This window comes from Aythya marila (assembly GCF_965140915.1).
Source record: "Aythya marila genome assembly, chromosome: 2".
In the NCBI taxonomy this organism is placed as follows: domain Eukaryota; kingdom Metazoa; phylum Chordata; class Aves; order Anseriformes; family Anatidae; genus Aythya; species Aythya marila.
Window position 1 is genome coordinate 17,131,790 of NC_139043.1, and position 15,783 is coordinate 17,147,572.

A 15,783-nucleotide genomic window follows, 5' to 3' on the forward strand; every position below is an offset into this window, starting at 1 on the left:
GGGAAGGGAAGGGAAGGGAAGGGAAGGGAAGGGAAGGGAAGGGAAGGGAAGGGAAGGGAAGGGAAGGGAAGGGAAGGGAAGGGAAGGGAAGGGAAGGGAAGGGAAGGGAAGGGAAGGGAGCTGTTCCCATCTGACCAGCTCTACGAAAGGCAAGCCTGGTGGGAGTACATCAGCAGCCCTCTTACTTGCAGGCTCACCCACAGTGAAGGGAAAGCCTGTGCTTTCCCTTCTGTGTCTAAGGATGCTGCACTTGGAAGTCTATAGGTTTGTCCTGTCCTTAATATGCGAGGACTTCATCCATTGGCACTGCCTACCCTTCTTTCCTCTACTTCTTCCAAGAAACCCTAAATTCGCATTTTAACACCAGCACTTTGCGCATCACCTGCCACACTGACCCAAGATATACAAACATCCCGTGTTACCCTGACGAATTCAAGCTCGTTTATTGTAACGATCGCACTCAGGGGAAGGCTTAAGCCGTGCCCCTCGGGCGCTGCACCCAGCGCCGCCGCCCTCCCCTCCCCTCGTCTCAGCGGCCGCCCCGCCGCCATTGCCGCTGTTTACCCGCGGCTCCCGGCAACGGCCGCCGCGGGGCCCGGCCCCGTAGCAACGCCCGGGGCCCGAGCGGCTCGGCGGGGCTGGGGGGTGCCCTCAGCTCGGTCCCGGCCGCTTTGCGGGGTCCCGGGGTCTCCTCAGCAGCGGGACCTTCCCCCTGCCGGCTCCTACGGGTTTGGGGTGCCCCCCTGGCACCCCTCGGCTCGAAGAAAGGGTTTGGAGGCGGAGGGGGGTCGCTGGTGGGTGTTGTGTGTGGGGGCTCCCCAAAGCACGCGGGGCTGTGCGACCCGACAAGGAGAAGCCTTTATTCTAACCCTAACAGGTCTGCGTCACCTCCATCTAACAGAATTAATCAAAGTGAAAACTGTTTCTTTCCCACCTGATCCTCCTGTTTCTTTAAAAAATTTTGTTGGATTCTCAATCCCCCCTTCCCCACTTCAAGGATTTACCTGGAGTAAAATCATTCCCAAATGTCTTTACACCTAATTGCAGACATCTTTATGTCATTTTTATGACATTTTTAATTACAGACATCTTTACATCTAATTACAGCATATTGTAGGAGTGGTTCCTTTTGATGGTGTTCCTTTTTTATTGGATTAGTAATGGTAAAACAGCATTTTCAGGCGATACAAAAGGCAATTGATGTTTAATGCTGTACATTTACTATGAAATATTAGTATGAAAAATAAAAGTATTCTGGAGTTATGAATTGATTTTGATAACTGAAATAGCCTTGGCGATCATTTTAGCTTTAGGGCTTGTGATAATGCCCAGCATGTAGCAGAGCTGGACCTGCTGGGCAGAGGGGTGAGGTAAAACACCACAGAGCGTAGAACCGCAAGGAGTGGTGACAACGTCTGTGGTGGGCACGTGAGTGTGGGAGGAGGAGATACGTCAGCTACCCAACTTCAGCGGGTGACATTGGTGGTAGGGGGATGGTTGGACCAGGTGATCTTGGGGGTCTTTTCCAACCTTAATGATTCTATCTGAGAGCTCAGTATGGTCATTCTCTGACTGTGTTTGCTCGTTAAGGTGTCCATCTTCAATACAAGGCAAGACCATGGGTGCTGCGTTGGCAAGAGCAGCTCAGTGGACTGCTGCTGGCTATGGAACTGGCACGCTTGAAATCACCCCTTTGAATGAAGCTCTTTTAAATCAAATTATTAAGTTTGCAGAGGACTTCAGCACCAGACATCCTCAGGAAGCAGTGGTTGTCTTCAAGGAGCCCCTGGAGTGGAAAACACAGTTGGACTCTTCAGCCTTTGGAGAGGGTTATGAGATCGAGTAAGTCAGAACTGCAATGTGTTTTGAAGTGTTGAAGGTGAAGTACAAAGCAAAATTTTACTCATTTGGCATTAAAAAAAGGCTTAGTGTATTTGGGATGCTGAAGTGGGCGGGATTTCTTAGTGTTATATATGGATTTTTTTGAGTTAAAATGCATTGCTTTTTTCGAGTTTGACTATTCTGTCTTGGTTTTGAATACAGACCTGTCCAGTTAGCATTTGTACGACTTGCACTGTCTATTCCTAAGGCTTCTGACTATGTGTCTAACTGATTTATCCTGTGATTTATATTAATGTTAAAGTTGCTCCTGATTAAGCATAGGTTTTAATGCTGCTACTGAGGTGGATTAACAAACAAAATCTTGAATTTCAGCTTATTTGAGAATTGTAGTCACCAAGTCCTTTATAAGTAGTCAGTGTTAACGTATTAACATGGTTTCAGTCTTAATCAACGTAGCTGTTACAGTGCTATAACTTATTTATCAAATACTCTTAACAGTTCTTTTAGGATTTGAAAATTAGTGCTGAAAAAAATAAGAAGTTTATTCTTGTTTTTGAAGACATGAACTGGCTTTGCAATGATGCCTAAGACTTATGTGACCATAACCCTACATAATTTTTGGGATTGTTTGAACAATGACATGACAAGGTGACCCAGATGCACAAATTCATTTTTCTTGGCTAAATCACAAAGCAACTAAAGAATTTTCAGAGTTTTCCTTGATAAGTAGACAAATTCCATTCCATTTAGATAATGCAGTAGAAATACCCTAATTCTGAGAAAATATTTTCTTCCCTTCCACCACGCAATTCTTTCCAAATAGAAATATACACCTAAGACATACATTTCCTAAAGGGTTACCCTATATCATCCTTTACATTTGGGGGGATTTTTAGGCACCATTTTTTTAAAGACTTTTTTTTTTTAGAAATCTGAAGAGAAAGTTCACTGTTCTCTACAGCTAGTCTTTAGTTCAAGTATAGTCATGATACTTAAGCTAAATAATATTTCCCCCAGATAAAATTCTGTATATGGATACATGTTTTTTTATTTTTTATTTTTCTATAGAGTCTTGGAACTTAATCTCGGACAGAACTATTAGTTATTTTTTCCTGACATTCAGCTTACTACAAGCCATTAGATGTCACTCAGTTACATGGGTATGAACAACATAACTAAAGTTTGCTTGAAACGTCATGCAGGACAGCAAGTCTTAGACTATAAGCTAAACTTTGTTTAAACTGTTTTTATCTTTTATCTGCCTTTGACTTACATGAAACTTCTAAGAATTCATTGACCTTTTTGAAAGAAGTAGGTTAGTGATCTATCAGCAGTCTCCAAAAAATAAACAGGTATATGAATATTAACCACAACAAAGATTCAAGTGGTGTATAGAAGAGCTTGTGTGGCTGTATTTTTAGCATTGTATTGAAGAGGAGAAGTTGAAGGAGAGAGGAAATAGCAAGCTTTGCTGTAATGTGGAAAACATGGTAACCTAACCCTGAAGAAAGGACTTTATAGAGAGATTCTGAAGGATGGTGACTGAAAAAATCTGATCTGATTCCATCTGTGGTAAACAGGATTTTCTACACTGTAAATTAAAAATGATTGAACCAAATAAATAACTGACATTATTCCTATCTTCTCTTAACAGAAACTACCTACAGGATTATTTTTATCTGTTGAGTTATATATCAGAGTTCAGTCTAGTTTCAGGATGGATAATGCAGAAGTTATACTAAGGATGGTTAATGGAAGCAGGATAATTGTTTACAGTAAGAAATCATGGCCACACAAAAAAAGGGAACTAAAATGGGAGTTGGAGGTATTACAAAAGGATTTAAAGCACTATCTGAAGTCTCAGATATAGATTGAATCAGTGAGGTAATTAGCAGCTTGGATGTCACAGACAGGAAGCTTTCTCTACAGTGAGAAGCAAGCAAGCAGTTTTGAGCAAGTAGATATTTACGTATGTGCTATGGAAGGGGAATTGACGTAATTTATGGGGACCTTTAATACATACAAATACTGCATATTTACTTCTTCTAAATAAAAAGCATATATTTTTATATATAAAACAATTTATAATTCAAAGATGGTGGATATTACTCAGAGAAAATTGGTAAGGTTAAGGCATTGTAAGGCCTTAGTCAAGAATGCTTTCAATATTCTGTAGAGGCAAAGCTTGAACGCAGAAGAATCATTCCTACATAATTCCTACAGGTCGTGCTGAAATCTCAGAGCTTAATTGGTCTCAAGGAGAAACAACAGCTCAGATAATCCTAGAACTGGGTTTGAAAAATGTAAAATCAGAAAATTTGAGGCAAAGATTGCATATTTCTCATGCTAGCCATTTGGATCGTTTGGTCATATGATATATGTCATTTTAAATCAGTTATCAGTTCTGAACTCTATAGTCAGAAAATCACTTAGCAGTCCTGTAGTTGAACATGCAGGAGACGAGTGAACATTTTGTGAGACTAAACGACAGGTGTGACCAGTCCTGTTAGGACTCCTTTTTCACAAATCTAGTCTGTCAAAATTCTGTTAAAAGGTGTTGCCAAGGTCAAGCAAATGTTACAGGTGTTTGATTTGCAGTGAATAAAGTGGTTTGCCTTGGAAGCTTTCTGAAAAAAACACATTAAATAAATTGTAAAGCTTTATAATGTGAAGCTTACATAATATTCAGGTTTCATCTCTAAAATTTGCTGTTTATTAAAGTTCCTCTTTTTAAAATATAAAATCTATTTTTTCCAGTGGAGAAACTGTTAAGTCTGAAGCCAGAGACAAGGATGGCCAGCCCTTGCTTCTCTTCACTGCATCAAATCTCAGAGTTCGCAGTTTTGACCAGCTGTCCCGTTTGCTACAAATCGCTATGGAGAAAAAGTTGAAGGAAGCACAGGCATGCCTTGAAGGTTTAATGTCTCTATTTTTTCTTTTTACATCTTTATTTTAAAAAGCTTGTCTTCTTGAATTTGTGTTTATGAAATTTGAAGAAAGAAATGCATGTCCTCATTTTAAGTATATGAAAAGGTGTTGATTCATGAACGTGCCCCAAAGTTCTCATCCAGGACTTAATGAAGTTTCTGTTTCTTCTTTTGTTTTCACATAAATCAGTAACAAAGAAATCTGAAATAAAGTTAAAATAAAACTGTTGATTTTCATATAGAAATTCACGTATACTGAGTAATACACCAGCTATTGCAACAGACAGTAGGCTTAAATTTCAGCAGAAGAATGTCTCATTGGAAGCTTACAGCAATTTTTCCTTTGATTTGCAGTTTAACCCACTTTTAAAATGTTACATCCCTTAAAATATTCAAGGAAAAAAATAATCTCATATGCTACGGACATTCGTACCTGCACGACGTTCATGGTGAACATTTCCAGGTCCTTCTCACAGAAGCTTTTGAAATACAGGCACTGGTACTTTTATTGTGTCATATTCAAGTCCTAGTTTTACAAACTGACAAGACCCTTGATATGCTGAACTGGATATCCTCCTCTCGTTGGAGGCAGAAGAGATCAGTCATATTCCTTAGTACCATTAGTAGAAATTGTATCTGCAATACTAAAATATCAATACCTACACTGGATCAAACTTAAGATGCATCTAGCCCAGGGTCCTTCACTGGGAGTGATCAACCATGAATAATAGGGAAGAATAATATGGACTGAATATAGTGCTGAGACATTCACAGCTGCATGGGACTTCATTCTCAAGAACAGGGCAAATTGTTTTTGTAAAACCCACTGACATGAAGCTATATCACTGTATACCAAAAAAAAAAGGACAGCTGGCATAGCTGAGGAAGTAATGGGACTATTGGGAATGTTGCTAGAAAACTTTAAACATGTTCTTTAACACTAAATCATATTTCCCAAATGATCCATTTTCAGTGAGTTAAGCCCACTGATTTCCTGTTTTGGTGATCAGCAGGGCAATTTTACACAAAAAGGGACTGTTGATAATTAATATTTACTTCTTGGTTGAATGAATCTTCATCTTTTTCTTTTTTTTCCTTTTTTTTTTTTTTTTGGTGAAATGCTGTTTTGTAAATTAATAGCACAGAAATTATTCAGCAGTTGAGATAAAAAGTGTTACTCTTACCTCATCGTTTTTAACATAGTATCATCTTATACTGATTCTGTTTCATGTTTACAGCTAACAGAGACCCTATAGTGAAAATTCTTGGCCCTGAATATGGGACTGTTGAAGGAGAAGATAAGTCCATGTTGCATTTACTTGAAAAAGTGAAAAAAGTTGATGACCCTGAAACAGAGAAGAAAATGAAAATTTTTATTCTTCTTCATCAGCTGGATATGCAACTCCTTAATAGTTCTTTAAAACAGATTTCAAAGTAAGTGCATTTCAAATGCAACTTAAGTATGTCAGCTAGTGCATTTTTTCTTTTATAGTTAAGCTAGATTGTTTTCAACCCACAACATGTGCTTTTGGTGTGATATAGAGAAATTTATTGGAATGACTTTCACTGTTCACTGAGTTATTGAAAAAACACTTTTTTTTCCCCTTAAGATTTTGATGTAGGTGTGGGTATGTGAGTGTGTGCCTGCAAGTGTTTTTGTTTTTGTTGCATATGTTTTGCATTTTGGTAGCAAATTGAAGTAATTTGTACAAATAACAAACTAACAGTTAAATATTTTCAGGGAAATGTTTATTTCTTCATGAGAGCACTTTGAGTCTGGTTCATAGTTACAAGGCCTTCTTAGCTATGGAACTAAAATATCTCTGAACTAACAGATAAAAATCAAGAAAAAAATGGCAGATGACCTATCTCCAGATTTTTGTTGCTACTACTAAGACTCAGTGTACAATAAAAATATAATATTCTCTTTTGATATCTCTGTGCACATCCTTTTGATGATAGACCTTTTCTATTAATTGCAGAGATGTAAGACTAAGTCCAGCTGCTGTAAATAATGAAGTGAATCTTCTCAAGAATTTCTCTGGGAAGGGAGAAGACACAGTACTGGAATCACTGGAATATACATCAGGTCTGAATTTTATCATGTCTAACCCTTGCTTATACCCTTATTAAAGTACTTGCCTTCTGTGTGGAATGTGTTAAAATAATTGTGTTAATAAATATAAATAGTTTTTCTCCACCTCAATGTTATGAAGTAAAATAAAATGCTCTTCTTCAGCTTTTACTTACAGAAATAATCTCCAGTCTTCATTAGAATTAAAAGAAATAAACGGAGTCCCTGATCCTGATAAGTGCTAGGCATAGCTGTAGTTGTTTGTTGAATTGGACCATGGGTCACAGATTTTTGCATGACTGATTCCCAAATGAGTATGAGTGCTTAAGAGTAACATACTATTTTGGGAGCTTGATTTGTTTAAATTATATTAATCATCAGGAATAATTATTAAAATACACATTTAAATTGGATACAAATATTCATACTAATTGTTTTCAGATTACACGTTCTCTAATGGATGCAGAGCTCCTCCCTGGAGACAAGTGCATGGAGAAATTTGTTACTTAATTATCAAACCACATGACACTGATCCATTGTGTATCACTTGCAGCACGGCAGGAGTATTTTTGAATGGAGTAAGTAATAATGAAGGCTACTGCGAAGTGACAAATATTTGGATGTGCTAAAGTCAGAGATCCATCAGGTATAGGGGAGTGGAATTGAAGCTGTAAGACCTGCAGAGTTACTGTATTAGTACTGATGGAGAAGGAACAGTAATAAGTGCATGATAGTTTTCCCATACTTTTAGAGCTCTTTTTTCTTCAAGGAATGTGTTCTTTTTGCTAGGAGTGGTTGGTTAGTCTTCACATGTGCCCTCACTGTTCTTAACACTACTCCTATATAAAGTACTGTGGGACCAGATGCCTCTCTAGTCCCTCATCGCTCTTGATCTGATGTGTGGCTAATACTGATGACACGTGATACTGTCACTCATATGTACAGCTTGCATTTGTCTGTTTGTAAATCATAAGCAGTTCTTTCTCCTTTCAATAGAAACTTTTAAAACTTTTATTTCTTTTTGTCTACTTTTCATTCTGGTTACCTCTTTCTTTACAGATGGGTTTTGTACAGGCATAATAGCCATACAGCTTAAGCATTAACCGAAACTTTGTAATATATTTAGAAGAGAGACTGATGTCCCTCAGGTATAACTCTACAAATTGCTTTTCCCTGAGAGTCTTTTAAGGGAAATTTTGATTTAGGATGTTTTTAATGGATAAAATTAGTAAAGCATATGCTGAGTCAGGTCACGTTATTTTCTGATCCTTTTAGCCATCCACTGCAGTGCATTGGAAGCTCACATTTAGGTGATTGTTTGCCATGAGCCCTAAACCCTTTACAATTGAACTGCCTACAGTACAATGAATTTTAACTGAGAGTAGTTATTTGCAGAATTGTCTGTAAGATCTTGGTTATTTGTTGGGATCTGTGGAGGTGATCCATGCACCTTCACTGACTGTTACTGAAGTCTGATGCTGATCATGAGGCTTCTGGACCTAATTGTTACAGTGTATGATGTCTGTGCTCTTTAGCAGTATTTTATGATACAGATTAAATTACCTGTGTACGGTGATACTGTTACTAATTTTATGTTTGTTCTTTTTTAAAGGGTGAGCTAAAGAGTAAAGGTGACATTGACTACGAAAGAAAAAGTGACATATATAAAGATATTGTTACATTTTTAAGGGAGAGATCACCTAGATTTGTAGAAAATATGGCTAAGCAGGTATGTATTTACTGAACTACATGTATATTGTACTTTGTAATAATTGGTAAGAATTACGCAATAAACTTGTCTGAACATACATGTTCTTTACCAAAGCTAACTGATTAAATGCAGAATTTTAAAGACTGAAACGCCTTTATTTTACTTCGTGTTTTTTCAAAGTTTCTACTAAATATATTGCTTTTTTAAATAGCTAACTTATGTAAAAAGACAGTCTCATTTAAAGAAGTAGCAAACTTAAAAATATTTCTTTATTTACAGTACACTTTATTTACTTACATTACGTTGTTTTTTTTCAAAATAATTTTCCCAAGAATGTGAAATGTGTTTCAATTATTAGTTTTATTTAATTTTACCATTTAATATATCTCTGTTGGGAAAAGTTGCCTTGTCAAAGTGCTGTACAGCTTTCCTTGGAGAAGCAGTGTGCATAGCTTCAAGTCCATATTTAATCATTTCTCCGCAGCCCTTTCATCCTATTTTCTGTGATACACTGTATGAGTTTCCCAGTTTGTCTTTTAAATTCTATCATTATAAGCCATGATTGAAACAAAATTCAGAAGAGTTTGTATGAAAGGCTATATGCAGGCTGTGCCACTGTATCTTATGTATCTGGACTGTCCTCAGTTGCATGCTTCCTGAATTATTTCTCTCTCTGTGTCACCATATTTTAGTCTATTTGTTATCTGTCTGCAGGCATCACCCTTATTCTAATCACCGCTTGAGCTCAGACTATTTCTTATGCTTCTAAGAAGAATGTTGTAACCAACTTACTATTCCGATAATTGCAATGTAATTGCAATTTTAAATGCAGTAGCTGCCAGTTTACATTCAGGTAATTGCAGGTTAGAAAGTACTGACATCACAGACATTATTTTATGGACTGTCTAAACCTTGTGTGAAATTACTTTGGGCTTCCCAATGAGTTAGCTCCACTGTTGTGAGATGGAACATACAAGTCTTACTAAGCAAAAATTGTTAACCCTTGCAAACATGTAATCCTGAAAAGAAAAATACATTTGTGTTCAACAGTTCTATGGTAAAAGCACAAAATGTGTGCTTAAAAGAAAGTTCCATGTTAAGAGTCTTAGTGTCTACTTAAAAAGCCTGAAGTTGCCTGGAACTCAAGAGTTATTTGTGGAGAGGGCCTGTACTACATGGCCTATTTCTCTGTAGCATAGCTGCAAACACATCTTCCCCCAGGAATTATCCTAATTGCCCACTACTGGAGCACAGACCTCTGTTGGAAAGTAATGACTCTGGAAGCCAAGTGCAACTGAATAATGGTTCAACTGGACCTAAGTTTAGCATGTTTTAGCAGAACATGTTTTGTCATCTCATGACCAAAAAAATAAAAAAATAAAAAAATAAAATAATAAAGGCACAAGCCACTGTCATATGTACATAAAAGTTTTCTAGAGGAAATAGGAAGCATAATACAAGCAAAGATAGAACACTTACATTGAACATGACACTTGATATGTACTATTAAAACTAGATTTCGTAATACTTAATGTTATTAAAAAATGTTTAAATTTTGGAATCATGAATAGAGTTTTTTTCCCCATAATGTTTTGTGTTTGAAAGCAGATAACACACTATTTTAGTAATCATTCTATCATACAGTATTATGTGTTTTGATCCAATATGTGAAGTCAGCTTCTAATTTTGCATAAAAAAATCTGCTTGTATTCTGGTATTATTCTTTATGGAGCACTGGAAATGTTAAAGCAGGAAAATATGATATCCTTATGGAAAAGGTCAACTTTTTATGACAATATTTTCCTGTGATCAAAACCACTTGAATTTTTATCTTCATTCTTTCTGACCCAAATATAAATAATAGCCCAATGTTTTTACAAGAACTGCCTGATTTAAATTTCAGAGCTAAGAGTTATGTATCCAGCTTACACAGTTGCTGTTGTTCCAGTCACTCAAAAATGCAAGGGCTTCTGGCATTTACTTAAAGTGCAAAACTAGGTAGAGTGAGGAGCATCATATTTTGTCTGCTACAACAGAATCACACAGTACCGCTACAATTTTAGTTGTTTCATCATTCCTGTCAAAAAACACTTTTTACAGATTTCTAGTGTGCATATAACAGATTGATAACTTTGTGGTAAAATTCATTACAGGTTAAGTCTATCAGAAGTTTTGTTGTGGTTATTTATATTCAATTTTAATTGTTGTAAGGAGGAAATCATTAACAGGGAAATTTACATATGCTTAGGTTCTGATTTTGGGGGTTGTAGTACTGATACTTGCTTTTTTGAAATACAAAAGCTTGACGGTTTTGAAAGAACAGCATTTCATATTGCACACATAAATACAGTAGCTTATAGTAACAGTAATGGAATTAAATGTTCAGTTCTTCTGTTCAGAAGAGCAATGAGTTCTAAAATGCATTTTTATCCTATATGCAAATATTTCTTTAATATTTTATCTCCATACTGATTTACATTTCATAAGTATGACAATATATGAATGTTTTAGATATAGTTACTGCTTTAATGTATTTTCAAAGTGGTTTGGCTTCATATGATAGTCATGGAAGCTAAAATAAGGTAGTATTTTAAATAAATATTAATAAATATTTAAAATATTAATAATTGTAAATATGAATATGGATGTTAAATAAAGCGTGTACCCTTCTTTACTGTTTTTCTGCCCTGCTTATAAATATAATGTAGCTATTCAAGAAATGCTTACATGCTAGATAAGAGTAAATAAATAGAATTTATCCCATTTTCCTTCAGTTGTCATATAGAATCATAGAACCATTTATTCTGTATTTCCTGTGTAAATTACTGAAGAATGTAAACTATACCATTTTAACAGTTTATAAATATCATATCCTATTGCTTTTCTGATGATATAGTTCAGTACATTCTGCATTCTAAAGTTAAAATTTAAACAAGTTTAGATTGTAGAGCTGCACTGCATTTTATTTAAAGGAAAATCAGCTCTACTCTAGAATTCTAAAAGGTACAGAAGTATTTTCAGGCTTCCCTGTATAAAATAAAATATGACTAGAAATAATTTTGATTGATTTTCTGAGGAGAGGACAGCTTCAAAAAGTTTATTATGTATACATTTGCTGCAAAGACAATTAACTTTTATAATATCTTGTTTAAGCTAACATTTAGAAGTGCTGTGTTGGTATATGGCACTGTAGGAAACATGCTTTAAAAATGTGTTTAGCTGGTCTAGCAACAGCATCAGTTCCCTCATGGTTTGACTATCATGGTAAGTTGTCTTGTTTAAAGTATGTTTTTAGAATGAGAGAATTAACTAGAATTAATTTACGATTGGGTGGTTGGGTCAGCAAGCCAGGAACAGCCGATTCTCATCAGAGACTAATCGAAGACAGACCGTGCTGTGACAGTCTCCTTAAAACTGCCTTGAATCAGATACATAAAGGAATGTCTTCACCTTTCTGGTAGTGACAGCTGTAATAATAATAAGTAACGATCATATGCTGTCTTTCCTGTGAAAAATGACTATGTTCCAATAGAAAATAACGGTTGACAAGAGTCCTTTCTGTTCTGGATATTTTTGATCAGCTATGGTACCAGACACAGACAGCTGAAGGATTCGTAGGTGCCACTCAGCTCCATTCTTGCATGTGACTTGTTCACCAATGTCTTGTCCTGAGAGACAGAAAATGAAAAAAATTAAATGGATTATATTTATATTCTGACTATAAAACTATTCTAAACTATATCAAATTAAATTACTTGGAACTGAAGTCTAGCAGTTTATCATAGCCTATCTTCAGTTTTATGTTCATTATTTTTTTTGTGGGATTTTTTTTATAAATCCTTTATGCAGGGAAATAGTTTTTTTATATAAACAGTCCACTGAAAGCAGAATGACTGAGTCTTGAAACTCATTTGGAATTAGGTTCTATAAAAGCGCTTGTGTCACAAATTACTTAACACAGTAGAAATTGAGCAACACTCAATATTCAGGTATATTCAAGAAGTTCCAAACTTAGATCATTCATTTATTTCAAAAACTTTAGTTTGCATACAGTAACAGATACTTTTCAGATTAATTTAACATTTAATTCTTTTAAAGGTAATCTTATTGCATGCTTATACTTTAATTCCACATTTAATAAATACATTTTTTAATCACTGCATCCTGGAATTTTGCTTATAACTTATTGTTTTAATGTGCATTATTCAGACAGCAGTATGGCTGACAAACCCTGTCTCCTTCTTTTGTTAGGAATATACTTTTTTTAAAGAACCAACGCATGAGAAAAATTATCAGCATGTAGAAGCAGTTGATGCTAAGGTCTCTGGCCAATCCCAGAACCATTATGATCACACAGAAAAGAATACACATGAGAAAGTGAAAAGTTCTGTTGCAAAAAGCAAATCCATTGAAAAGAAGAAATTAGAACCATCTGTGAAGTGGAAGAATACTGGGCTTTCTGCTGCCCGCAGGTAAGTAGTTATCACCTTTGTAATTGAATTTTCAATAGATCTCTCTAACCTGTGCTATGATTGGACTGCCTGTTACAGTTTGCATTATTATCCCAAGTTAAGAGCAATAAAATGAAGTTTACCGCATGCAAATGTCTAAGGAAAGAGACCTGACTAGCAGAGGAATTTCTTACTGTTCTTTCCTATCATATAACAATTTTGATGATGTTACAACAAGACAAGGCAGGGAAATTTCTTGTAACCATCTGCATTGCTTGGTCCTTCAGGACTGTCATGTGATAGTTTTGCTGCAAAGTGCCCTTTAAAGCAAGAAAGAGTAGACTATATCATCTGAACAACACTTTCTAAGGGAGGCAGAGGACATCCAGGATGGAAAAACAAGATGACTCTTAATTATAATAACAATTTTTAATGTTTCCAAATCATATGAGCTACTTTTCTAACTCCTTTTAGCAAGTCTTCACTAATGGGGCTATCTCAAAGTTCGGATACCCAAAACAGAGTATATATTGGATACTCCATTTTAGATTTTTCATCTGAAATCAGAACCCTATTTCTGATTTCATAATTTCTTATTTTGTGTTAATAGATGAAAATTAATATCTAAATAAAAGGCTTTGATTGCCATCTTACAAAAATAAAAGAGGTCAATATCCTCTCAGGTCTGCCATTTTGACATGTTGACATGTTGCAAGAAATGTTTTATGAGGTTTTGGGTGTGTCCTACAGTCATCAGTTTAAAAAAAAAAAAAAAAAGTGGTTTGCCAGGAAAAAGAGCTTATTTTTTTCCACAATCATTATTTCTAGATGTAGATCTACATCTAGATATAGTCTAGATGTAGTGAAATTGGGTGTAATCATACTTTCATAAACAAATTGTGAGCATTCTCCCTTATTGTTATGACTGGGATAGTATGACCAACCCAGGTTCAAAAGGACATTTTGTTTTCACTATATTATAAATTAGGAACAAAAAAAGTACCAGTGATTTTGCCCAGCTGGGCCTGGGACTCCTCTTGGAATACGAGGGAAGGAAGATATATTGTATGCACTATGATCAGTATGCACTATGATCGTTTTTCACAAAATGTGTGGCTAAGCTCTATTTTTTTTGCCACAGGAGAGTAGAGGCTATTCAATTATGTGAGTTAAAAAAGCAACCAAGACAAAGTAATGGAAGAAATATCCGTAAGAAATGTCCGTCCAAAACCGTTAACATAAGGACACTTAGGATTTCCCTGAACTAGAATTTGCTGAGGAATATTCTGGAAAAGTATTCCTCTGTCATTCTCCTGCTGCTACCTAGATAGATGCTATTCATCATAGTTAAAGACAGTAACCTAGGATAGATGGTCTGGCTACATATACTTATTCTTTGGTCTTGTGTTGCATACAGGTCAGCGTAATGCAGATTTTCTAATATTCCACTGTTTTCTTCAAGCAAAATTAGTTACTTAAGACACAGAACACTTTTGTTTTAATGAAGGTTATTGTGCAGGTTCATAAACTCATCTGATCTATGTGTCCAACCATAACTTTTGGTTATATATATGTAAAATAACATTTATTCTTTTTTTTTTTTTATAATAAAAATGAATATTTTAGTGCCAAAGCTGCAAAAAAAATAAATGAAGAACAACGGAGAAGTAGTAGTGTGTCTACAAAATTCAAAAAGAAAGTCAGTTGTATTTCTTCCGCATCTGTTAAAATGCAATCATCTTTGAAATGGTATGGCTTACTTATTTATCTTCCTTCATTTTTTTATTTTTATTTTCTGTATCCACTGTATTTATCACCATACTTACTGTTTGGTAATGATAATTACATTTTGCCAATGCCATTGTTACGCAGAGTTGTCATATCTATTTAAAATATGCTTGTTCATTTTACTTTATAGCTGGGTGGGTGATGGTCTTTTTTCATTTTTAGTAAAGTATCAAGCAAGTCTGAAGAAGTTAGTGAAAGTTCCTCAGAGACTGAGGAAGACGAAGAACAGCCTGTACGTCATCAGGAAGGAAACACTGATTTGCCATCAGAATACTGGGGAATTCAGAAACTTGCAAAATATTTAAAGGTAGGTTAGAAGTGTTGTTTAAAAAAAAAAAAAAAAGCCACTTTTTCCCTTCTACATCTGAGGTCACCAGACCAGATCCTCATCCTTTTTTCCACCCTTCTTTCCTTTTTTATTTATTTTTTATTTATTTTTATTTTATTATTATTTTTTTTTTTTTTCAGTTGCCCTGCTATGTTGCATGTTCAGATCCTGGAGCTGTGTGTTTTCTTATCACCCACCCTTTCTCCTGCATTTTTGATCTGCTGTTTTTGGCTTACGTAGACCCTTAGATTAAGCCATCTGTTCAGTGTTATTTAATACTTAAGCTGGTATAATTTCTTTATTAATTATTAGGTTTCTGTTTTGCTTTTTGAAACTTTCCAAGATATTTCTTTATGTGGATAATAACTTTCAAGAGTTTTTATTAAAACTGAATACTTGCCTAAAGTCTTTCATCAACTATGATTAACGCATAACTGGAGTAGTTCTAACATGGTCTTGTGTCTGGATAGTTTCTGTTGGTGGGCAAGAAAGTGTATGATAAACAGGCATCCTCTAAAACAAACAAACAAAAAGTCTTTTTACACAGACCTGTTGAAAATCTTTTGGAGCCTATAAATACATATGTTTAGACTTCAGTGTATGTCTGAAAAAAAAAACACATCGCAAAACAAAGGCCTCTCCACCATTCTGGAAGACTCTAA

At 35.5% G+C, this 15,783-nt stretch overlaps 1 protein-coding gene across 1 annotated transcript in view; it reads left to right on the forward strand.

The window, feature by feature from the left end:
* Positions 1-1,618: 1,618 nt before the first annotated feature.
* Positions 1,619-15,783, forward strand: part of ODAD2 (outer dynein arm docking complex subunit 2) — a gene marked incomplete at both ends in the record, with an annotated part of 90,038 nt that continues 75,873 nt past the window's right edge. The window contains 9 exons of the mRNA XM_082754115.1: positions 1,619-1,842; positions 4,600-4,757; positions 6,008-6,203; positions 6,752-6,858; positions 7,285-7,421; positions 8,456-8,572; positions 12,806-13,026; positions 14,632-14,754; positions 14,956-15,100. Of these exons, the coding sequence (XP_082610241.1) occupies positions 1,619-1,842; positions 4,600-4,757; positions 6,008-6,203; positions 6,752-6,858; positions 7,285-7,421; positions 8,456-8,572; positions 12,806-13,026; positions 14,632-14,754; positions 14,956-15,100 (1,428 nt within the window). The remainder of the gene's footprint in view (positions 1,843-4,599; positions 4,758-6,007; positions 6,204-6,751; positions 6,859-7,284; positions 7,422-8,455; positions 8,573-12,805; positions 13,027-14,631; positions 14,755-14,955; positions 15,101-15,783) is intronic.